The sequence below is a fragment of the Urocampus carinirostris genome, chromosome 20 (assembly GCF_059441175.1).
Source record: "Urocampus carinirostris isolate Australia breed hairy pipefish chromosome 20, RoL_Ucar_1.0, whole genome shotgun sequence".
Classification (NCBI taxonomy): domain Eukaryota; kingdom Metazoa; phylum Chordata; class Actinopteri; order Syngnathiformes; family Syngnathidae; genus Urocampus; species Urocampus carinirostris.
Genome location: NC_142368.1, coordinates 29,070,537 through 29,094,192, shown reverse-complemented (window position 1 = coordinate 29,094,192; position 23,656 = coordinate 29,070,537). Strand labels below are relative to the sequence as shown.

Here is a 23,656-nt window from a genome sequence, read left to right as displayed (position 1 = left end):
ACAGATATGCAGAGTATGAAAGGACAAGAAACGCCTGCACTGATACTACACAGCCTGCAATATCACAGTTCATCCAGTCTCGTCCTCTGGAAGCATATTCAGCAAATCATCCCAAACAGAAGTCCATAACCAATGCTATTGTTACAGATCTTGTGATTGGATGTAGCATGCCCCTTTCAATGACGGAAAATAAACATTTCAGGCACTTCATGTCTGTGGTCGACTCCAAATACCAGCCTATCTGCCGCAGAACAATAACTTCAACAATAGAATCACTTGTTGCAGACATGCAAGAAAAGATCAAAGTGATTCTTGCTGGTGTAGACCATGTGTCGGTTACCATAGACATTTGGTCAGATAGGAGGATGCGCGGCTTTTTGGGAGTCACTGGCCATGTCTTAACAACCTCAGAAGGAGTCATGCTGAAGTCATACCTGCTGGCATGCAGCAGATTCAAGGGATCTCACACAGGAGAGCGCATTGCTGAAGCCTTTGATTCCCTGTGTGAGGATTATGGCATTCGGAAAAAACTCGACTTCATAATCTGTGATAATGCTGCGAATATGAAGCGAGCATTTTCAGTCTGTTTTCCGAAGGATCAAGATGACGAAGTAACCGATGATGACAATCTGGATGATGAAGAATTGTGGGAAGACCTCTCCAGAGGTGACTGGGAGACTGTGGACCGCACAATCAACAGAGGAAGCCCTAAACGTCAGCAATGCTTTGCGCATACTCTGCAGTTAGCTGTTGGTGATGGTCTCAAGGATGCACGGATCATGAACAGTTCCTTTGCAAAATGCTCCAAGCTTAGCTCTCTCTTGCATACATCCAGCACCTTTAAAGATGCGTTTGAGGAGAAGTTTGATCAGCGAGGGATACCCGCTGCTGTAAACACACGGTGGAATTCAACTTTCCGACAAGTCAAGGCAGTGCTCTCATTCAGTCACCAGGACTTGTGCAGTGTTGTTCAGAACACGGGACACAGTGAGCTGGTCTTCTCAATTAGGGAGTGGAACTTGATGAAGGAACTTTGTGATGTGCTACAGCCATTTGCAGAGGCCACTGATCTTACTCAGGGAGAGAAGATTGTGACGATTAGCTCTGTCCTCCCCTGTGTATTGTCTCTTAACCACCACTTGGAAAGACTCAAGCCGCAAGTGCGCTTCCTGGGAAGCATGATCCATAGCCTGCAATTCTCTTTGAAGAAACGGTTCCGGGGAATCTTCGTTAATGTGAAGATGTTGTCAGCTGCATCAGGGGAAGAGCTGCCATTTGCAGACCCAGTCTACATCAGGTCAGCTGTCCTGGACCCGGCTTTCTCCATGATGTGGCTTCAGCATGATGTGCTTGTCACCGATGATGTCAAGAATAACATTGTTGACATGGTAAAAGGTCAGTGGATTTTTTTTTTTTAACGTGATGTACACTTAGGCGTGTCACCATTATCAAATTATGGAAATGTAATTCAAAACAGTTATATGAGTATTATAATCCATTTTAGAGATGATTTTGCAAGCGTATCAAACTGTGGATGTTCAATTTTGAATAATGCTCATGAGATCTTACGCTTGCCCTTTTTTTTCTTTGTTTTAATTAGATCTGATTCTACGTGAGGTGCAACCTCACACAACATCCCAGAGTCCTGAATTCCTAGAGGAGGAAAGCGAAAGCCAGCAAGAAGACAGCACTGGCCTATTCTCAGGCTACAAAAAACGCCGCAAGCAGGACCCAACCACCAACCCAGAGACACAACTAAATAACTATTTTTCTCTTTGTTGTGGGCAGCCTTGTCTGTCCTTCTGGGACGCAAACAGGGCTGTCCTCCCTGCCCTTTTTCCTGTTGCAATGAAAGCTTTGTCAGTGCCAGCCTCAAGTTCCCCAGTGGAAAGAGTCTTCAGCCATGGTGGAATCATTATGAGACCCCATCGAGCTCGGCTTGCAGATAAGACCCTGTCTAATCTTCTATTTTGCAAATGCAATACCTTGTAAAAAGGGAATGACTGATGGATATACAGTGACTGAGTGAGTGAGTTAATTTGTGTCATTGTGAGTGACTGAGTGAGTGAGTGAGTGAGTGAGTGAGTGAGTGAGTGAGTGAGTGAGTGAGTGAGTGAGTGAGTGAGTGAGAGTGTGTGAGTGTGTGTGAGTGTGTGAGTGAGAGAGAGAGGAGAAATGTAACAAAGTTTAATAATAATAAGCTATTTGTTTTAGCTGTTATTTGTTTCCTCATAAAAAGGGATTGACTTATGGATATACTGTTTGAGTGAGTGACAGAAAGCGTGTGAGAGAGAAATCTGCAAAGAAAAGAGCAAGAGAAATGTGACAGTTTAATCCTCTGTAAGTTAGTATTTGTTTTAGCTGTTATTGTTACTTTGTAAAAGTAAAAAAAAAGTAAAAGTTTGGGTTTCGATCTACAGATCACTTTTTCTGTCAATAAATACCAAATACTGACGATATCACTGTTTGTTTGAGTCTATGATGTATTTTACTGAACATGAGTATTTAGGATACAAATATTTTATTACAGGTTAGGCACATTAGCCAAGGATGATTACTTGATTTCTTATATATTGCCTTTCACTTTATTAAGATCAGATTCTGAAGCTAAAATTACAACAGTACGCCAAAGGTGACTTGACTTGGACTTGACTTGACCTATTACAGGACTTGACTTGACTTGACTTGACACAGCCTGTGACTTGACTTGACTTGACTTGCCCAAGAAAAAAATACTTGGGACTTACTTGAGACTTGCACATGTGTGACTTGGTCCCATGTCTGAAACATTTCCACTGAGGTTGCAGATCGAATCTCAGGGGGAAGAGCATTCCACAGCACCGGTGCCCGGATGGAGAACGCTCTCGAACCAGCAGAAGACTTCTTTGCTCTCGGGATCATCAGAAGACCAGCACTCTCAGATCGTAGGCTTCGGACCGGGACATAGTGGCAGATCAGATCTGAAAGATAAGAGGGAGCAAGTCCATGTATGATTTTGTACAATACTAAGAGAACTTTGAAGTCACATATTTGGCTAACTGGGAGCCAATGCAGGTTAGCCAAAATCGGTGTTATGTGATCGTACTTTTTTGTCCTAGTTAAAAGCCTCGCTGCGGCATTTTGTACTAGCTGAAGAGACTTGATTCTGGACTTCGGGAGACCGGAGAGTAATGCATTGCAGTAATCGAGACGGGAGGTAACAAATGCATGAATTATTGTTTCCGCATCAGACTGAGACAGTATTGAACGGATTTTAGCAATGTTGCGAAGATGGAAGAAGGCAGTTCTAGTAATTTGCTTTACATGCATCTCAAAGGATAGATCAGGGTCAAATATGACACCTAAATTTTTAACTGAGTCACTCTGTGTGATGTGACATTTGTCAATGTTCACAGCAGTTTTTGAGAAAAAGTCCCGGCATTTAGAAGGACCAATGACTAACATTTCGGTCTTTTCAGAGTTAAGACGCAAGAAATTGAGTGACATCCACTCTTTTATCTCAGTGAGACAGGCCTCCAAATTTCCACAGTTTAGTGTGGAAGATTCCTCCAACGGAAGATATAGTTGAGTGTCGTCTGCGTAGCAGTGGAAGCTGATATTGTACTTGCGAATAATATCACCTAATGGAAGCATGTAAATGTTGAAAAGTAGGGGGCCGAGCACTGAACCCTGCGGAACACCGCAGGTAACATTAAAGGGCTCAGATGTCGTTTCACCATATTTAACACAGTGCGTCCTATCTGAGAGGTAGGATTTGAACCACGAGAGGACGGCTCCTGAGAGACCAATCCATTTTTCCAACCGTTCTAGTAGGATATTATGGCGCACTGTGTCAAAAGCAGCACTAAGATCCAGCAGCAGAGAAGCGCCAGAATCCATTGACATTAGGAGATCATTTGTTACCTTGATCAGAGCTGTCTCAGTAGAGTGGTTAGCCCTGAATCCTGATTGCATGGATTCAAAAAGGTTATTCTCCGATATGAAAGCATTCAGCTGCTGTGCCACTACTCTTTCGAGTACTTTAGAGAGGAAAGGTAGGTTTGACACAGGTCTGTAATTACTTAATATTTCTGGATCAAGGTTGGGTCGTTTCAGTGTGGGTTTAATAACGGCGGACTTAAAAGCTGCTGGAACTACACCTGAGGAGAGTGATGTATTTATAATATTTAGAACTGAAGGCCCAAGGACGCTAAAAAGACTTTTAATAAGTGAACCTGGGAGCGGGTCGAACTGGCAAGTTGTCGGTTTGGCCGCATTCACCACTTGTTTGAGATCATCAAGTGACAGTTCACTAAAACCGGCCATTTTCCCAGGGCAGCCACCCTGTCGTGCATCTGTAAATTTCAGTCCTTTAATACGTGTGGTACTAACAATATCTTTTGCAATTTCTTCCTGTATGCATTGAATCTTCTTAGTGAAGAAGACCATTAAGTCCTGAGCAGAGTGTGTCGAACTGTCTGCGATAGGCTGTTGCCTTGTAAGCGATGCTACAGTGTCAAAAAGGGCTTTGGGGTTGTTCTTTTGAGACGCAATCACCTTCGAAAGGTAGGCCGATTTTGCAGAGGCAAGGGCCGCTTTATACTTTAACAAGCTGTCACACCAGGTTTGATGGAAAACCTCAAGCTTGGTAGCGCGCCATTTTCTCTCCCATTTCCTGCATTCTTTTTTAAGGGTTCTAGTTTCATCAGTAAACCAAGGTGTGCGTCTTTTAGGACGTGATTTTAGTTTTATGGGCGCTATTGAATCCAGCACACTAGTCAGGGTGGTATTGAACTCATTCATGAGTGAGTCAATCGAGCCATTGTATTTAGGAAAGGATGCAACTGCTCCAGGAAGGAGTTCAAAGAGCTCAGAAACTGTGCCAGTGCTTATATTGCGTCCGCTAAATCCCTCAGCTTTATTATCTCTACATTTAGTTAGCACCTCAAATGTCACTAAATAATGATCAGAGATAACAGTAGTACACGGTAGCACCATAATGTTTGAGGTTAAAACTCCTCGAGTCAGAATCAAGTCTAGCGTGTTCCCATTTTTATGGGTTGGCAAGTCAACCAGTTGAGTAAAACCAAATGCATCAATTAGAGAACTAAACGCAATAGTAAGTGAACTGTGTGGGGAGTTCATATGAATGTTAAAGTCTCCCATAATTATAATTTTGTCTGCATAGGTTACTAGTTCAGACAAAAGTTCAGCAAATTCGTCTAAGAAAGTTGTGTATGGCCCAGGTGCACGATAGATAGTTATTACATCAATTGACAATTGAGGGGACCGCATCACAAGAGCCTCAAACGTTTTGTAATTATTAGAGGTACGTGTATTAAATTTGAGCGATTTTTCAGAGATTAGCGCAACACCACCACCCCTTTTCAGCGTGCGTGCTATATGACTACTCTCGTAGTCTGGGGGAGAGGCATAATTTAGCGCTAAGTGCTCATCCGGGCGTAACCACGTTTCACAAAGACCCATACAGTTAAGTTTATAATCACGAATAATGTTATCAACAAGTAAAGCTTTTGGAGCAAGCGATCTAATATTTAACAGACCAAATTTCAGCTTTGCTGAATCATTTGACTTAGCTGAACTCTTTGTAGTCTTTGTCGAGATCTTCAAAAGCTCCCGGCGTTGTGGCCGTTCGTGAGCGCTGAGTTTAAAGCGTCGGTTGTCCGGCGAGGAATGAATGGTGGAATTAGTTACATCCTCGCGTCCATCCTCGCGTCCATCTTGCTGCTTGGACTTCACACGCTTCACACATCTACCTGCACGGCAACCACGCTTCTGTTTCCTTTCTTTACGGCGCCGCCGCCGTCGTTTATTAAAAGGAATAGCTGTCCACAAGGATGCCGGGTCTCTTTGAAGTTCGCTCGGTATATCATAGGCGGTATAAAAAGTGCCCGAAAAATCGAAATTTAGACGCCCACCCAACCGAATAAGTTCGTCCCTACTGTAAGTGTTTTTGGCCACACATGTGTCCAAAAGTGAAAGCAAAAAAGACAAGAGAACGGCAATAAATAGAAGATTAGCTGGAGAGCTACGAGCCGCAAGCATGTATCCATGCGCAGCCGCCATCTTGAAAAAATCTAAAGAGTGGATGTCACTCAATTCCTGCCTCTTAACTCTGAAAAGACTGAAATGTTAGGTATTGGTCCATCTAAGTCCCGTGACTTATTCTCTAAAACTGCTGTGAACATCGACAATTGCCACATCACACAGAGCGACTCACTTAAAAATTTAGGTGTCATATTTGACCCCGATCTGTCCTTTCAAACACATGTGAAGAAAATTACTAGAACTGCTTTCTTCCATCTTTGTAACATTGCTAAAATTCGTCCTATACTTCCTCAGTCGGATGCGGAAATCATAATTCAAGCGTTTGTTACCTCCCGTCTCGATTACTGTAATGCACTACTTTCCGGTCTTCCGATGACCAGACTCAAGAGTCTTCAGCTGGTACAAAATGCTGCAGCGAGGCTTTTAACTAGGACAAAAAAGTACGATCACACCACCCCATTTTTGGCTAACCTGCATTGGCTGCCTCTTAGCCTAAGATGTGATTTTAAGGTTCTCCTATTACTATACAAAATCATACATGGACTTTCCCCCTCATATCTTTCAGATCTGATTTCCCCCTATGTCCCGGCCCGAAGCCTTCGTTCTGAGAGCGCCGGTCTCCTGGTGATCCCAAGAGCCAAGAAGTGTTCCGCTGGTTCGAGAGCGTTCTCCATCCGGGCACCGGTGTTGTGGAATGCTCTTCCCCCTGAGATTCGATCTGCTGCCTCAGTGGACATGTTTAAGTCCAAGCTTAAAACTCACTTCTACTCTATAGCATATTAATAACCTAAAATTCTTATATGTAATAACTTGTGAAGCCCTTTGAGACTATTTGTGATTAAGGGCTATACAAATAAAAATGACTTGACTATTGTTGGTTTATTCAACCAATAATCTTCACATAAAAATAAACGAAAATTGTCTCGTTGTCTCGGCTCAGTGAGAATTTAAAAATGTAACAACATTCAACATTCAGAATATAAAACGAAAAACAGAAATTACAATTTGCAATTATTAAAGATTCGGACAGCACTTGGGTAAAAACTGTTTGTAAACCTTTTAGTACCCTTGAATGACTTCAAGCGTCTACGGCTCCGTAAAAGATGAAAATGATCATTACCAGGATGACTCTCATCCTTAAGAATATTTGAGGTACGTTTCAAAACTCTATCATTATATATAGATTCCAGGGATGGCAGACCGGCGCCCACAATCTTTTCCGCTGTGCGGATTACAGAATTGAACTTCGACCAAACCAAACAATAATAGAATTTGCTAAAACACTTTCAATAATCGCACGATAAAAATTGACAAGGATTTCCAGATGAACATCGTAGGAGTTCAACTTCCTTGCAGTATTTCTGCAATTGTATTTTTTTATTATTTCCATAGTTGAATTTTTTTAGTATATCTTTAGTATTTGTTAGTACTTCTGTCGTAATATTTATGTGGCAGTATGTTTGTATTATAGTATCACTGAAGTTTCTTATCATTTCATAGTATTTCTGTAGAAGTATTTTCCTCGTGTTGCTGACCCAGGAACACGCTCCGTCCACCCAAAGAAAACTGGATATAGTGGTGGGAGCAATCTGAAAAAAAAGAAAAGAAAAAAAAAAAGACGAAAAAAAGAAGAGAGAATAAAAATAAAACATAATAAAAGATTAAATCATAATAAAGCAAGAAAAAAGAAGTAGATGGCTGGGAAAAAATAAACAAAACAATGAAAGACAAAAAGGAACAATAGAAAAGGAGGGAAAAAAGGACAGAAAAAGAGGAAAAAGCCAAAAAAGAAAATGAAAAAAGAAGCTAGGGACAAAAGAAACAAAAAAGCGAAGGACAAATGGAAGGCGAGCGAAAAAAGAAGAAAATAAGCATAAAAAAGCAAAAAAATAAAATAAATGAAAAAAAAAAAGTTAACAAAAAAGAAAAATAAATTAAAATTTGTAGAGGGTGAACAAAAAAGGACAAAAAGCGGGAAAAATAAAGCGTGCCTTTGTTCAGTATATGACAAATAATAAATATAATGTAATATTCGGTATTTTTAAAAAAGTCAATTTTTCTACTTAATAACATTTTTTTTCCCTCTGCGGTGAACTTTTAACTCATTCATAATTTTTTCATATCATGCAAATTTAAACTGGAATCCCTGCCTGACACAAGAAAATGCCTAGTAAAAATATTCACTTTTCGGTGTAACAAATAAACTAAAAAATAAAAGAATAAATTATACATGAAAAAAAGGCTCGTGTCTTTTTCGCTGCCCCAAAAAATTGAGGGGTAATAAATTGTGTCCATCACCCCCAATAGCCTCCCACTAAATGCTACTAATCTAGCACACGGTGCTAATTTCCTTGATTATATGTCAACCCCCATTTAACTAGCATTCTAACTGCCCATTTCACTTTCAAGATGGTGGGCCATCTAAAGGGACTGAAAGCCTATGGCAGCAGGATGTCCAGATGAAAACGAAAGGGATGACACTATTATCCATACAAGTTGATTATTCCAAATCTATGATTTCAAGAATTTTGAATCTTCACAAAACTACAAACTCGTTCAAGTCGCCCAAGAAGGCTGGTCATCCACGGAAGACAAATGCAAGAGAGAACAGGTCACTGCCGAGGATGTCAATGGGTAATCACTTCCACACTGCAGCTGGAATCGCTCACCAGTTCAGTGCTGAATATGGTTAGGACCTGTCTCACCATACAGTGTCTCGCCATCTAAGAGCATTGGACTGAAGGCCCAAGTAGCAGTGACCAAACTTTGCATGAGTAAAAAAAATCAAACGCTTGACTGTGCTTGGCTGAGAAGCATGTTGTGTGGACAGAGGAGAACTGGTCCAGAGCTCACTTCAGTGATGAACGCAAATTTAATTTATTTGGGTCTGATGGGAATCATTATGTTTGACTACATATCGGAGACACATTAAACCCAAAGTGTATACAAAAAAGACAGTTAAAAGTGGAGGAGGAAGTGTCATGGTTTGGGGCAAGTTTTCAACAGCAGGAGTTGGTCTCTTGTACAGCTGCATCGCCGAATTAATTCAAATGTGTATCAGAACCTTGTTTATCCGCACAGCAGTCTTTATGCAAGACAATGCTCCATGTCACACAAGAAAACAGGTAAAGAATTTTCTTTAAGTTGAAAACATTGAATTAATGGCATGTCCTGCCCAGAGTTCTGATCTCAACCTAATAGAGACCCTCTGGAAAATCCTTGGTGACAAAGGTATGGTTAAGAAAGCCACTACAATCACCAAACTGTGGAGGAGGCTGGATGAAGAATGGACATAAAACACCAGAGCAGTGTGTGAGAGTAGTGCTATTCTGTGGCTGCAGATGTGCTGAAGTCATTCTAAGCAGAGGCATGTACACTTCTTACTAATTGCTGATTCTAGTAACCTTCAGAATTTTTGGTCAGTGTGTTCTCTGATTTTGAGCAGTGCATTTCCTGATAAAAAAACTTAGTTTTTTGTGAAATGCTTTTAGTCATTTTGTGAAAAAAAAGTGTTGTAGTACCATCACATAGACAAGATAAAATGTAATTTAACAGTAAAGATGGTATTATTTCAAGATTCAATTTTTTCTTGTTCTCTAATTTCAACTAATGGTATGTCGGCATTTACATGATGCTGTTACGCAAACCTAGCAGACCAGCATTGTATATGACATCGACCAATAGCAGGCATAGAGCGAGGGCGAAAAACAAATAAGGGATGAATGCCATATCTCGTGGGGGAGGGTTTATTGTAATTGTTTTGATACAAATTTTAAAAAGCTGTAATTTTGCCTTGTTTAATATTATCTACTATTTGTCTGTTTTTTTTTTTTTGCGTCAGAGCAGCGTGTTGTGTTCTCTGTCAAAGTTTAGCCCGCTGCCTCCCCATGCCTCCATCTCCCCTCGACGACAGAATTGTGGTGGCCCTGCCCAGGCCGATCCAACCTCAGGAACCACGATTGCAACAGGACACCGCCTACCTGGACTCCATCGCCTCGGACCAAGGCAAGGGGGAGGAAGAGGACCCGGTCGGCCGCAGCAAGGACGTATATGTCCTCATCCAATGGTTCCACACCCTCCTTGTACTGCGGATGTAGCAGTGCCAGCTGCTGCTCGGTCACCACCTACCAAAAGAATAACCCTGGCCTCAGCCAAGGACTGGTGAGCTGCTGCAGCCCTGACCTCAGCTATGCCGTCGAAGCTCCGTCTACCGCCGCCGTGAGGGTCATCAGCCCCGATGAGTTAGCAAGACGGATGGCACGCTGCCCCGTGGGTCACTCCATGGGACCCCTGCCCGTCATCATGGACTGCCGGGCCTTCCCCGAGTACAACAAGAGCCACATCCGAGGGGCCATTCACATCAACTGCTCGGATAAAATCAACCAGCGGCGCCTGCAGGAGGGAAAGATCACGGCGCTAGACCTCATCTCTTGCCGGGAGGGAAAGGATGCGTTCGACGGCGTCGCCTCCAAAGAAATGGTGGTTTACGACAACAGTACCTCAGAGCCTGGCTGGTTGGCGCCTTCGCACCCGTTACATGTGGTGCTGGACTCACTCTGTAGGTGGGGCAAGGACCCTGTCGTTCTCAAAGGTGGGTTTTCCTGGCATATTATTAGGTAGGAACTTCGCTACACAATATACAGGGTCGGTACGGGTGCTTGAAATGTTTGAAAATGCTTGAATTTTAATGTGTGTTCAAGATCAGGAAAATGCTTGAATTTTGGGTGAAGTGCTTGAAAATGCTTAAAATTGTTACCATACCCAAGTTTCTTGGCAGTCTGACTCTTATCGACCATGCAATGAATTAATTCATTTTCAAAAAAGTGTGTGATAATTACGTTGACACGCCTGCTTTGGTGACATGTCATTATAGGGTTGTCATCTGAAGAATCTCCACCCCCTACTGGTTGCACCGAAGAGGACAGCTCTATTTAGAAAAAAACGGCTCTTTTGGCCCGGCTAAATGAGAATATCCGGCTCTTTTAGCTTCTTAACAGCTCCTCATACTTTTTGTTTTACTAATGATATACTATTAATTATAATACACAAAAGTCAGGTCAAGTCATATTTATTTGTGTAGCCCTTTATCACAAAAAGTCTTAAGGGCTTCACATACTACATACTATACAACTAAAACCCCAATATGTACCAAATTATTTAGCAATAAAATAATATGTTTTGCTTGGATCCCTGAAAAAAACATGAAATATAAATCAAAATATTTTCAGATCCACCCCCAAAAAATTAAAAATGCAGAACCATTTTAGCTTTTTACACACTGAATGAATTTAAAGTCAAACAGCAACAAAAAATCCCCGAATATGCAAAAATAATAATGCAGTGCTTGGCAGTCAGTGTGTTGACCTCATAGCATTTTCTTTTGACTCGCGGGATCTCGTGCAAAAGTGCTGCTTCCAGTGGCTTCACCTTTTCACAGCGTTCATTTCCATTTTAGCTTGTCATAGTTAGCGTGTTTCATCTGGCAATGCCTTTTGACCTGGGGCCATCTACAGCCCTTCAGGATGACAGTCTGAGGCCCCTGCCTTAATAAGAAAGTGTGTTTTTTGTTGTTGTTTTGTTTTGTCATTCTTTTGAAGATGAGTGTTAAAAATCACTAGAAGAATGAAAATTGCACAGCTATAGGTTCATGTATTTTCATGAATTATTTAAATCAATTGTTCTTTCTTTTTTTAAAGAGTGACATTTTTTAAACCATCTGGAGGAACTAAATACAACGCACGATCCCTTTTAGTGCAGCCCTAGCTGATTATGGATTAATTTATTACTGTTGGATTTACTTTCTTATGATGTATTTTTTTGTGTGTATAGTAACTGAAAAAATAATATTTGAAAACAGTGGAATGTTTTTTTCTGATTGTTTTTTAATTCTTTTATTTTTTGTAAAACTCGATTTGGCCCAATCTCATCCAGACCCTAGCTCTGGCGACCCACAGGTAAATTGAGTTTGAGATCCCTGCTCTTGATATTATGTATTTTTTAAAACAACCACAGTTATTTGGCGATTTATGCAGACACAGTAGTTTCGGATTTCGGTGAAAAAGATACTTCAATTTCCACTTGTCCTGGAAGAGGCGTCCCTTACAATCGCGATTTTGGAAACGATGTGGGATAGAATTGTCTCAGAAAACTAAGGGCAAAAGGCTACTGCCATCATCTGGTGAAATTTTGATTTTTTTTTTTCTTTTTGTCCAAATGTATTTTATACTTTGGTCAGCATTACTGGGGGGCACATATTATTAATTTTGGCTACAGCGTTATGCTCAATTCCAATTTTATGGTAAAATCCCATTGTTTTTTTGAGATCGTTCATATTTCCAATAAATGTGACTTGTATGCGACTTAATTTCCCTGTCTGAACGCATGTCAGAAGAAGACACGTGACATCACATGCAATGTGCACATTTGAACAGCGGAGTGTTGTCCTCACAAATATTGTTTAAATCCCCTATTGAATGCTTTCCGTGTGGTGGGATTTGAAGGTAAGTGTTGTTAACCACCACTAGAAAATACTATTGCTTTAAAAATGAAATAATGAATGAAGTAACCTTGTGTGAATGTTGGCTGTTCTGTGAGTTACAAAAAAACTAGTCTTCATCTTCCATGAATGTGTTAATTTTGGACTTGCCTGGAAAAATACATCAATGGATTCCATTTTACAATGTTATTACCATGTTACCCTGAGTTAGCCGTGCTTTAGTGCCACTACAAACTGAGATGAAACGGTGCAAAAGTTGCGTAACAAGGATCGGTGTTTGCCTGTTAAACTCTGACTTTTATTGCTGTGGTCGGCTGACTTGGCCCAGGCAAGTTGGTTGTTTAATGGCGCGGAACGCTGCATCAAACCACTTTCTTTGAGCTTCCCCGCTGACGAGCATGCACGCTTTCTACCTTTTATATCAGTGTAGAGCAGGGGCTGGCAACTTATGACGCGCATGCCAGCTGTGGCACGCAAGGGGCTATCTAGTGGCACGCAAGTGCACGGCAAAATAATAATTATTCTTTTTAAAAAAAAAAGAAGTGAATTTTTACCTGAAATTCAGTCGTGCACCGTGTTGTTTAGAGGCTTTACGGTAGCGCCGCTCCTCCTCTGCTCCGTGTGTGAGCGTGTGTCTGCGCGGCGCCCAGTAGAGGAGGAGAGATCCGTGTTTTAACCCAGCCAACGAAACACAGGCGCGCGATAAATTTATGAATCACGACAGCTCCTCCAGCAAAAAAAAATCTTGTCATTTTTAGCCAGTGTGGACAGATGACTGGGGCTTCGTGCAAGAAAAAAAAACGTGCTGTTTGTGCATTATGCCTCGGGAGCATTGTGTGTTAGAACCAGAATAGATACAGGACCCAATCACGTGACGTTCTCACACAAGCCTTTATTTTACGGGAGATGCACGTTCGGTAGCCAGCATGCAAATGGACGAGTCAGGCAGGCAGACGGACGAGTCAGGCAGGCAGACGGACGAGTCAGGCAGGCAGACGTGCAGGCCGACCGTAAAGCGATGACCCAGGCAGGCAGACGGATGACCCTGGCAGGCAGACGTGCAGGCCGACAAACAAGCCAGGCTGGAAGACTTATAGGCAGACAAACGAGGCAGGCTGGAAGACCTGCAGGCAGACGGACGAGCCAGGCTGGAAGATGTGCAGGCAGACGGACGGGCCAGGCAGGCACACGGGCAGGCAGGCACACGGGCAGGCCGACGGACGATTCAGGCAAGTCGGCCAGCCGAAGGGCGAGTCAGGCCAGCCGAAGGGCGAGTCAGGCCAGCCGAAGGGCGAGTCAGGCCAGCCGAAGGGCGAGTCAGGCCAGCCGAAGGGCGAGTCAGGCCAGCCGAAGGGCGAGTCAGGCCAGCCAACGGCCGCGGCAGAGTGGCTGACGTGCGCGGCAGAAAGGCCGACGGGGACCTCTGACAGATCGGCGCCAAATTTCCCCAAAAACCCCATTTGAGGCACAGCAATTGCCATGGCGGGCGAGTCCGTGGGCCAAATGGGCAGGAAACACGACAGCACGGCAGGAAGAGAGCCCCCGGGAGGCGGGGCCGTTGCCGACAGCCGACGTGACAGGAGCTCAGTAAGCTTATCTAATTTCTCCTGCCGATGCCGCACGATCTGTTCAATTTTCTGGAACAGCAGCTGAAAGACGGTGACGTCACTTGACCGCTCTCCCCAATTCGCGCTTGTGTGAGTATTCGCTGGGTCCATTTTGTGGTCAGCCCGTACTGTCAGAACCAGAACAGATACAGGACCCAATCGCGTGACCTTCTCACACAAGCCTTTATTTTATGGGACATGGGGTGTCATGCACGTTAGGTAGCCGGTCTGGCGTGAAAAGACCGGAAGCCAGAGACTGACATGACCTATACCAATTGCCCGAGTTGATGACGGACAGATGGGGTCAATACCGGACAGGAAGTGACAGACAGGATAGATAACGGATCAGGATATTGAAAATCAACAGGAGACACTAGACGGGAACGAAAACTGGAGAATTTAATAAACAGGACAAAAACAGACGGAAACTAAACTGGAACCCGAAATTAAACAGGACAACAATAAACGGGAACAATACCGGACTGGAGATATCACAGGAAAAAGGGGGCCGATTCAGAACCCACGTCTTGTGGGGCAGAAGTTCGTTTGACGGGCTGATCCTGAAGCAAGAGAGTGCTGAGCTTTAAATAAACAGAAAGTCAATCTCTCAACGAGCCGCAGCTGGCACCACACTGGTGGGGCCAATTGGGCACCATGGCAACCGTGACACACACGGGCGGGGCCAATTGGGCACCACGGCAACCGTGACACACATGGGCGCGGCCAATTGGCAGCCATGGCAATCATGACATTGTGCCTCGCACATAAAGTGTTAAACATGATTACAAGACAAAACATAAACATGAATTCAAGCACGAGTCTGACAAGGCGGAGGCATTAAAACGCGTTGTTTCCAGGTGTGGCAAACAAACTGCTACACACACCACCACTGAAGCAAGGTATCACATTGCTCATTGCATCACTCACCACAGAAAACCATTTACTGATGGTGAATATATTAAAGAAGTGAGTGTGCGTTTCAAGTTTTGATATTTTCTGCAATAAGATTTCACTGACTGTCCATATCACTTGTTTATTGATTGTAGTTCATTGTTGATGAAAAATGGTTTATTCTTGTGGTAAATAGTTGACTTCATGGATGTCTAGAGGCCTTTCCACATGTTGCTCACATTCAGTTTTTAGTTTATTGATGAACACGAATAGTGGAAGAAAAATTGGTCAGTTATACGATTTCAATGTATATCCATGTTGTATTCTTGGACTGGTGATAAATGACAGCTCTGTTGGATATAAAAAAATTGTTGTGCGAGTTAATCTTGTTGTGGCACACTGATTTACAAGAGCCTTTGAAAGTGTCCCTCCACACCGAAAAGGTTGCTGACCCCTGGTGTAGAGAAACAGCTGTTGCCAGGGTAGGCCGTGACTACTGTTGGGTACGTTACTTTAAAGAAGTAATTGGTTATAGTTCTTCTCTACTTATTCCAAAAAGTAACTGAGTTATTAACTGAATTACTCTAGAGTAAAAGTGTCTCGTTACCAAGGAAAGTCCCAAATTCCTTTACTCTAAAAATAAGTTCTTATATCTCAAATAATTAGACATTTACAAATCAGTTGAACAGACAGTAATCGAACCTTTTAATATTTATTGTGCCTCGCCAGTAAAAAAATTCCTACACTTTAAGTGCAACAAATATAAACAGTAAACAATGTAATACAATAACAATCAGCAGTTATTCCTGGAGATCACTTAAAAAAATATATTGTATTAATATTTTTTGACTAAGGCATTAAAATATAGAGAGACAAGTGTGTTTTACTTTAATTATCGCCTGCACCGTTAGACTACATGAGAGAAGCGGCTCTTCTGGTTTGCCTCACTAAAAAAGCAGTCTATTTTGGCTTCCAAACAGCTCTCCAGATTGTTTTTGTTGCTTTCATCCTTTTGTCGGCTGCACAATACAGAACTGCATTTAATCACACTTTTTAGTGGCAGTACAATATTGGCAATAAGATTGACTTGATATAATTGTAAATTATTTGAATGAAACAAGACCGATCAGAGACACCCAAAACATTTTTTTCTTCTTTATTTTTTCCCTCTATTTTCTTTCTTTTTTTTCTTCTTTTATTTCTTTTTCTCTATTTTTTTCTGGACTTTTTCTTCTTTTTCACTGTTTTTTTCTGCTTTAACAAACAATTTTTTCCTATTTTCCCCCCTCATTTTATTAATTTCCCCCCTAACTTTTTACTTTATTTTTCTTGTTTCTTTTTTTTTTTCCCCTGAGCTTTTTACTTTTTTTTTCAAAAGCAACATAAAAAAGAGCCAGCTATTTTTAGTGAGCTGAACCGAAAAAGCTGGTTCTCAAAAACGGAACTGACTTTAATCAACTTCGTGCAACTTCAACATTGACTTAAAATATTGAAATTAAAACACACCGCCAAGGGAATCCGTGTTGTTTTTACCTGCATGCATTGTAATTTTGGCCGAAATTGCTACTGACAATTTTGAGCCTTGATTTCTATGCGCTGGATAGATTTTCTTGTGCGTGGTGGTCTGGGCAGTGTGCAATTGCGCACGCATGCACTTTAGAGGTAACACTGGTCCCAGGTCGTGTTTATGAAGAAGAATGGTTCATTAGTGGAAGGTGAGGTAAAAAAATTAGTCAACTTGGATGTAATGCGGTTGTCTCCAGTGCGGGTGCTGAAAGTGGCGCCGGTGTAGCCGTAGGAAGCATTTGTATGCCTGCGAAAAAAGAACGAGGCAGGCGCAAATAGTCCGCCCCATAAATCAGCCGTCGCCTGATGAGACTCTAAACATGCACTTAACATGAAAGGCTGTTCTCATTAAAAAATACGAGTTGTGATAGAAAATGCACGTAGTTCTTACTCTATCCTTGTTCAATATTTACAAGGGTTATAATACTCAAGTATGAACGGATACCAAGCATCGATATTCAGAATACTTATGTTGCAAAGCAGGGGTGTCAAATTAAGTTTAGCTCTGGTGCCACACAGTAGAAAAAAAAACATTCCCACTGGGGCTGGGTTTGTAGATTAAAAAAGAGAGAGGCAGAGAGAAAAATAAGGAGAGACTAACATAAGAGAAAAAATAAAGCGAGACAGCGAAAGAAAAAGAAAAAAAGACAGCAAGAGAGAAAGAGAGGGAGAATGAGAGAACGAAAGACAGAGAAAAAAGTGTGTAAACATAAGCAGACTGTATGAGGATCACATCATAAACAAACACGACAATTTTTTAAACAATGAACATTCATCATGTCTTTTTAAAAAAAAATTTTTTAACCACATCTTTTCGGTATCTTTTTTTTTAAAGTCACGTAATCATGAAGCCATGCAGGAGCATGTCGTATTCTCGGTGCACTAGGAGAGGGATGTGGTGAGGGCACAGTTTCAGGTTCAGGTGGCTCAGCACCTTGGTTGCTTGGCAGGAGACAAGCATCAGCATCAGCAGGCTGTGGCGCTGAAGCAGCAACACAGGTGGAAGAATGGGCAAGGTGGAAAGCATTCCACACCTTTCCATCAGACAGCAGATAAGTGGCTGGACCCTTTTGGGGTACCACTGTCAGTGGCTTGGTGAACTTTGAGTGTCCTTTGGCAATGATTCCAGGTTTGCGGATGTGAACCGCAGAGCCAATCTGGAAGCTGGGTGATTTTGCACCGCGACGTTTGTCGGTGTATTGTTTTGACTTCCGTTGTTTGTTTTGTATGTTTTGTAGCATGTTGCCTTTGTCAGCAGTGGGACGCATGGAGTGAAGACCTGTGATGTGAAGCTTTGTATTCAGTGGTCTACCATGCAACAGTTCAGCGGGGGACACTGAAGTCACGGCATGTGGTGTGGCTCTGTAAGTGTGTAAAAACTCAGTGAAGAAGGCTTTCAGTGGTTTACCTTCAATGTTGGCTGTTTGTAGACAGTCCTTGAAGACTCTGTTGAAACGCTCAATTTCACCGTTGGCCTGTGGGTAGTACACAGAGCTGCAACGGTGTGTGATGTCCCTGTCACTAAGGAATGCTTCAAACTCGGTCGACACTAACTGAGGGCCATTGTCAGTAACAATTTCCTGTGGATTACATTCTCTGCTAAACACAATGGAAAGAAAAGTCATAACAGAGGCAGGAGTAACATTTGAGCAGAAAGCAATCTCAGGCCATCGGCTGTAATAGTCAATGAGGGTGATGGCGAAGCGGCAATCAGCAGGCGCAGAGTGAATAGGACCAACAATGTCCACAGCAACCTTTTCCCAGGCAGCAGTTGGGGTAGGCACAGGCTGTAACGGGGCAGTACGTGTGGTTGCTGTTTTGTCATGCTGCAAGCAGGTGGTGACAAGCAATCTGCAGTAACATTCTCATGTCCCGGTTTGTATTCGATTGTGTAGTTAAAACACAGCAGTTGAGCAGACCAGCGAGCTATTCTCAGGCCTGCACGTCCAAGGCCTTTGGTTGTGAGTAGAGTGGTCAAAGGGCTATGATCAGTCCGTAAAGTGAACTGACGGCCTCAGAGATAAGTATGCCACTTTTCAGTCGCCCAGAAGCATGCCAAAGCCTCTTTTTCGACTGTTGAGTAATTTCGCTCGCATGCAGTCAGCGTCCTGGAAGCAAATGCAATGGTCTGTTCTATGTCACCTTTCATTTGTGTCAACGCAGCACCGATGCCATAGTCTGACGCAGCTGTTGTCACGACAGTTGGCAGGGAAGGGTCGAACAAGGCGAGTGCAGAGCTAGTAGTGATGATCTCCTTCACTTTGGAAAAGTTCGCTTGCGCCTCTTCAGACAAGTGGAATGTAGCAGACTGTCTGAGTAGAGCACGGAGAGGTTTCACAAGCATGGCGTAGTTGGGGATGAACTTTGAGTACCACGCAGTCAGGTCTAGGAAAGATCGCAGAGATTGAGCGTCGTGTGGAGGGGGAGCTTCAACCACAGCCCGTACATGGCCAGGATCTGGATGTAGACCAGAGGCAGAGATGAGATGCCCAAGGAAGGACAACTCTGTTTTTCTGAAGTGGCATTTTGCAGCATTGAGCTTCAGCCCACTCTCCTGTAAACGATTAAGGACGGTGTTCAATCTGGCGTCATGTATTTCAGGCGTCTCCCCACTGACAATGATGTCGTCCAAATAGCAGTGCACGCCCTTTTGACCAGCCAGGATCTGAGACATCATGCGTTGAAAGGCACTGGGTGCTGATGCCAGGCCGAAAGGCACCCGTGTGAAGCGAAACAGTCCATCTTGTGTTATAAACGCTGTAAGATCTCTGCTGCTTGGATGTAGCTGCACTTGGTGGTATGCATTTTGTAGGTCATCGTGGAAAACATTGTAGCACCACGGAGCTCAGTGAACACCTCCTCAATGTGTGGCAGCGGGTGACTGTCTATCACCACAGCCTTGTTTGGTTCACGTAAGTCCACACACACACGAATGCCACCTGTTTTCTTGCTCGCAACACCCAGGCAGACGCGTCGACTCTCTCGGTGATGCCATCAGTTTCCAGTTTCGTCAGCTCCTCCCACACCTTGTCACGCACGGCATATGGGAGTCTGCGTAGCTTTTGCTGGACTGAAGGAACATCAGCACGCACTTTAACTTTGCGTATAAAACCTGTAGCAACGCCTAAAGCATTTGTAGTGTTGACAGTGTGACTGCCCATCTTGTATGTGGAGGCGAAGTGCAGTGAACAGGTCCATTCCCAGTATTGGAGTACCGTCAGGAACTATGTAGAAATCAGTATGTGCACTCTGGTTGCAGTATGTAGCAGTAAGTTGAAGACAGCCCAACACTGGAATTGGTTTCTTCATGTAGGTCACCTGCTTTATGGCTCAGAAACATGGCCCCTGAACGACACCCTGGCCACAAGAATCGATGGTTTTGATAGCAGGGCTCTCAGAACCATCGAGAACATCAGGTGGCCCCAGCGAGTCTCCAATAAAGAGCTCAGAGCCCGCACGTGCCAGCCCCAAGCATCTTCCTTGGTCGCACAACGCCGCACCCGCTGGTTTGGCCATGTCCTTCGTCTACCACCAGACCATCCGACACGAGCCATTCTCCAGTTTGACCCAAAGGCCGCAGGCTGGAGACGACCACGAGGGAAACCCCGCACTCGATGGCTCGACGTCGTTGCGGGCGACCTCCAACAACACGGAGTTGCCGTAGAGGATGCAGAACAGCTGGCACAAGACCGCCAGCATTGGAAAAACCTGGTTCATCTGGTCGGCTCAACGCACAGGGACGGGACCCCCCGACCTTCGCTGGAGCAATAAGTAAGTAAGTATGTAGGTCACCAGGCGTACAGTAGGCTTTGAAAGAGGCGCGTGCATGAATGAATGTCTGTAAATTCTCTCTAGCAGAATTGAGACTTCTGAACCAGTGTCCACAAGCAGGTCAGTAGTAATTGACTCTTCATCATTCGCATGGAGAGCAACTGTACATGTAAGGCGCTTTGGGACTGCAGCTGTAGGGGCTACATGACACACAGTAAGGACTGGGACAGTAACTTCTCTCACTGATCGAGTAGGATTTTCGCTGCGGCACACTTTACCAAAATGTCCCATTTTTCCACATTGGTTGCATTTTGCATTTTTAGCAGGGCATTTGGGGTCATTTGCTAGATGAGAGTTGGAGCCACAACGGTAGCAGGTTTTGTGTTGATTCCTTTTATCTGTCGAGCGCTGTGTATGCGTACTGCTCCGATTCCTTTTATCACTTTGTTGCACGAGCTTCACAGGGACGTCGGGCACGTGCACAGGAGCAATAGCATTAACTTCTGTCGTAGCGGATTCGATTTGTGTAGCAATAGTGATCGCTTTGTCAAGTTTTAAGTCCGTTTCCAACAGCAAGCGTTCTCTGATCCTCGAAGAGGACATCTTCTCAATGAATTGATCCCTAATCATATCATCAGTAAACGTGCCAAAGTCACAGTTAGTAATTAAGTCCCTCAATGCGGCAATGAACTGAGCAGTGGTCTCGCCCGGTCTCTGAGCACGCTGACAGAACTTGCTACGCTCAGCCGCGACATTCATCTTCGGTACAAAGAAAGTTTTTAGCGCATCACAGGTGGATTTGTAAGAAGTGCCAGTGTCGGGAAGGGAAAGAAAAAATATCTGCCCTTCTGTGCCTAAACAGTGCAGCAGTAGTGCGCGTTTTCGTTTGTCCAGCATGTCGTTTGCAGTCAATGCTAGCGGGTAATTGTCGAACATTTGAATCATCTGGTGTACAACATCGTAGGCTCACCCGGGATTTCAAGCAAAGCAGGGGGTTGTGAGATTCCAATACAAGTCATCCTCGTCGCCAATATGTTGTGCATGTAGTAGGGTTGTAGTAGGATTCGTAGTAGATTCAAGACAGGCATGGACGGTACATTCATTGGGTGTTTACTTAACTTCTTCCTCGGTAGTTCTCAAGCACAAGTACAAGGCTGCACATTGGTATACAGCGACACTGCAGGAAGGGGAGTGTATTACACAACACCACAATAGGAAACAGACAAACTACAACATGCAATGTTTTATTTCTTCTTTACTTTTCCAATTGTTTCAATCCGGAACAGTTTTGGTCCCCTTTGAAAGGTAACCCACTGAAGTTTTGTCCCAAATTGAAATGAAAAAAAAAACTGAAATAAGTGCTACTAACCTTGAGTAATTATAGTTGGTACACACAGGAATAGAAGGTTTTTATTCTCAACCGAATATTGAGTTTAGCATAGGCATCTTGGCTGGAAAACAGGTGAGACAGTAGATTGGAGCCTCAACTGGTACCTTGTCAAATTTGATCACAATCTGAAAAGACATAATTGTATTTCACACATTTTTCCAAGGTTAGGTCAAGGCGTTTCCAAAAGTAGCCATTTGGAGAGGACCAGATTTGATTACTAAAACCTCTGCAACTTTGTATTTTACTTTGGGATTTTTTTTTTAGAAATTTTGAAAGAGTTGTAAATGTTTGATTGTCCTTCCAGACGTCAATAAATGATTGTGTACACTTAGTGCATAAAAATGAATTACGAGTGGCTTATGCATGTTTATTCTGGGGTCTGATTTGAATACACTTCTTTATTTCCATTTTTTTTTATTACAACAGGATGTACAATTATGATTGAACATGCATTAAATACACTTCTGAAATCTGTGTAACCCTCCTACAGAACTTCATTTACTAGCCAATGTGTCAATTATCATTTGATTTGGTTACTACTGGCCAAAGATAATTGAAGCTAAAAGAGGTGATCACCGTGTAATCAAAACAGGCTCTATAGACCAATGTGGGCTGTGAACTGTGAAAAGGCCTGTAATTTGGCCAAGAGTGATGTCAATCAAAAGTTCAGAGGCTAACGACCATTTTGGAAAACATTCACAAGTCGACACTGGCTAAAAATAACGAGATTTTTTTGCTGGAGGACCTGTCGTGATTCATTCATTTATCGCGCGCCTGTTGATTTGTAAACAGGAATTATGTGGCGAAACAGCCAGCTTGCAACAAGGAATGTCCAATGATGCAGAAATGCTTTTAGGCGGATTTTTTTTTTACATGTGTCGGCATTATCGTCTGTTTTGGAGTATTTTATACAGTTTAATTCATTGGACTTTCGTGAATGTGACCACACCACATTTATGGAGACTCGTATCATAAGCTGACGCCCAAGATACGTTATAGCTGTAAATACGTTATAGCTATAGTGAGCTATGCCTGCTGTATAGTTTTTGCGTATGTGGTGCAGACTGACGGGGATGTTTTTGTAATGAGTTTTTTGAACATTTGAAATAGTCAAGATTTCTTGAATCCCAAGTTTTAAAGCTTTCCATTGATATGTGGCATGGCACATTTCAGGGAGTGGTGACATTGTGAAGACACAACTTTGTTTATCAACAGCCCGACAGGCCGCGGGCAGGTCGGTTGAACGTTAAAGGGTTAAGCATTTGATTTTTACATAATGAGCCTCACTTAGACGGTACTGACATAATTTTCCACCTTTTAGCCGTTATGGGTACCTAAAAAACCAAAACCTCACAAAAAGCTGTTAAAAAAATGATAAGAAAAGTGGTCACTTTAAGTCTTCTTAGTTTTTATTCTTCCTTGTACTGTTTAGCACTCTTTTTTTTTGCACTAAACAAGGGGTCTCCAACCTTTTTTAGCCTGAGAGATACTATTTACTAATAAGCGCAACGGGCACCTAGTTTGATGGCTTCCAAAATAGCTAAAATGGCTTCCTAGCTAGAAAGCCTCCTAAATGCTAAAAAGGTGGCTTGGTAGTTAGCTAGAAAAGTAGGTAAAAAACAGGTAAAAATACTAAAAGGGAGTTAGCATGCCAAAAAAGTAAAAATGCATTCAAATAACCATAAAAATAAAGTTGGATAGCTAGAAATGAGGCTAAAATTTAGCTTGGTAACTAGCTAAATTTGTGTGTGTGTTTTTCGCTACCTTATTCCTTTTTTCATTTTCTCAGTTTTTGTATGTGTTTGTCTTGCTGTCGGCCACCCCTCTCGAGGGATATGACCAGGGTAGATAGATAGAACTAGCAAAAAAGTTAAAATTTCAGCTAGA

General features: G+C 42.8%; 2 protein-coding genes across 2 annotated transcripts in view; both read left to right on the top strand.

Moving 5' to 3' along the window:
- The window catches only part of dusp10 (dual specificity phosphatase 10), a 41,831-nt gene that overhangs the window by 12,042 nt on the left and 6,133 nt on the right, over positions 1-23,656 (top strand). Inside the window, 2 exon segments of the mRNA XM_088324615.1 lie at positions 9,895-10,063; positions 10,065-10,639. Of these exon segments, the coding sequence (XP_088180741.1) occupies positions 9,895-10,063; positions 10,065-10,639 (744 nt within the window).
- LOC148346815 (zinc finger BED domain-containing protein 4-like) lies at positions 564-7,189 on the top strand. The gene is made up of 3 exons (XM_088325641.1): positions 564-1,395; positions 1,601-1,859; positions 7,132-7,189. The coding sequence occupies exons 1-3, from the start codon at positions 564-566 to the stop codon at positions 7,187-7,189; spliced, it is 1,149 nt and encodes a 382-aa protein (XP_088181767.1).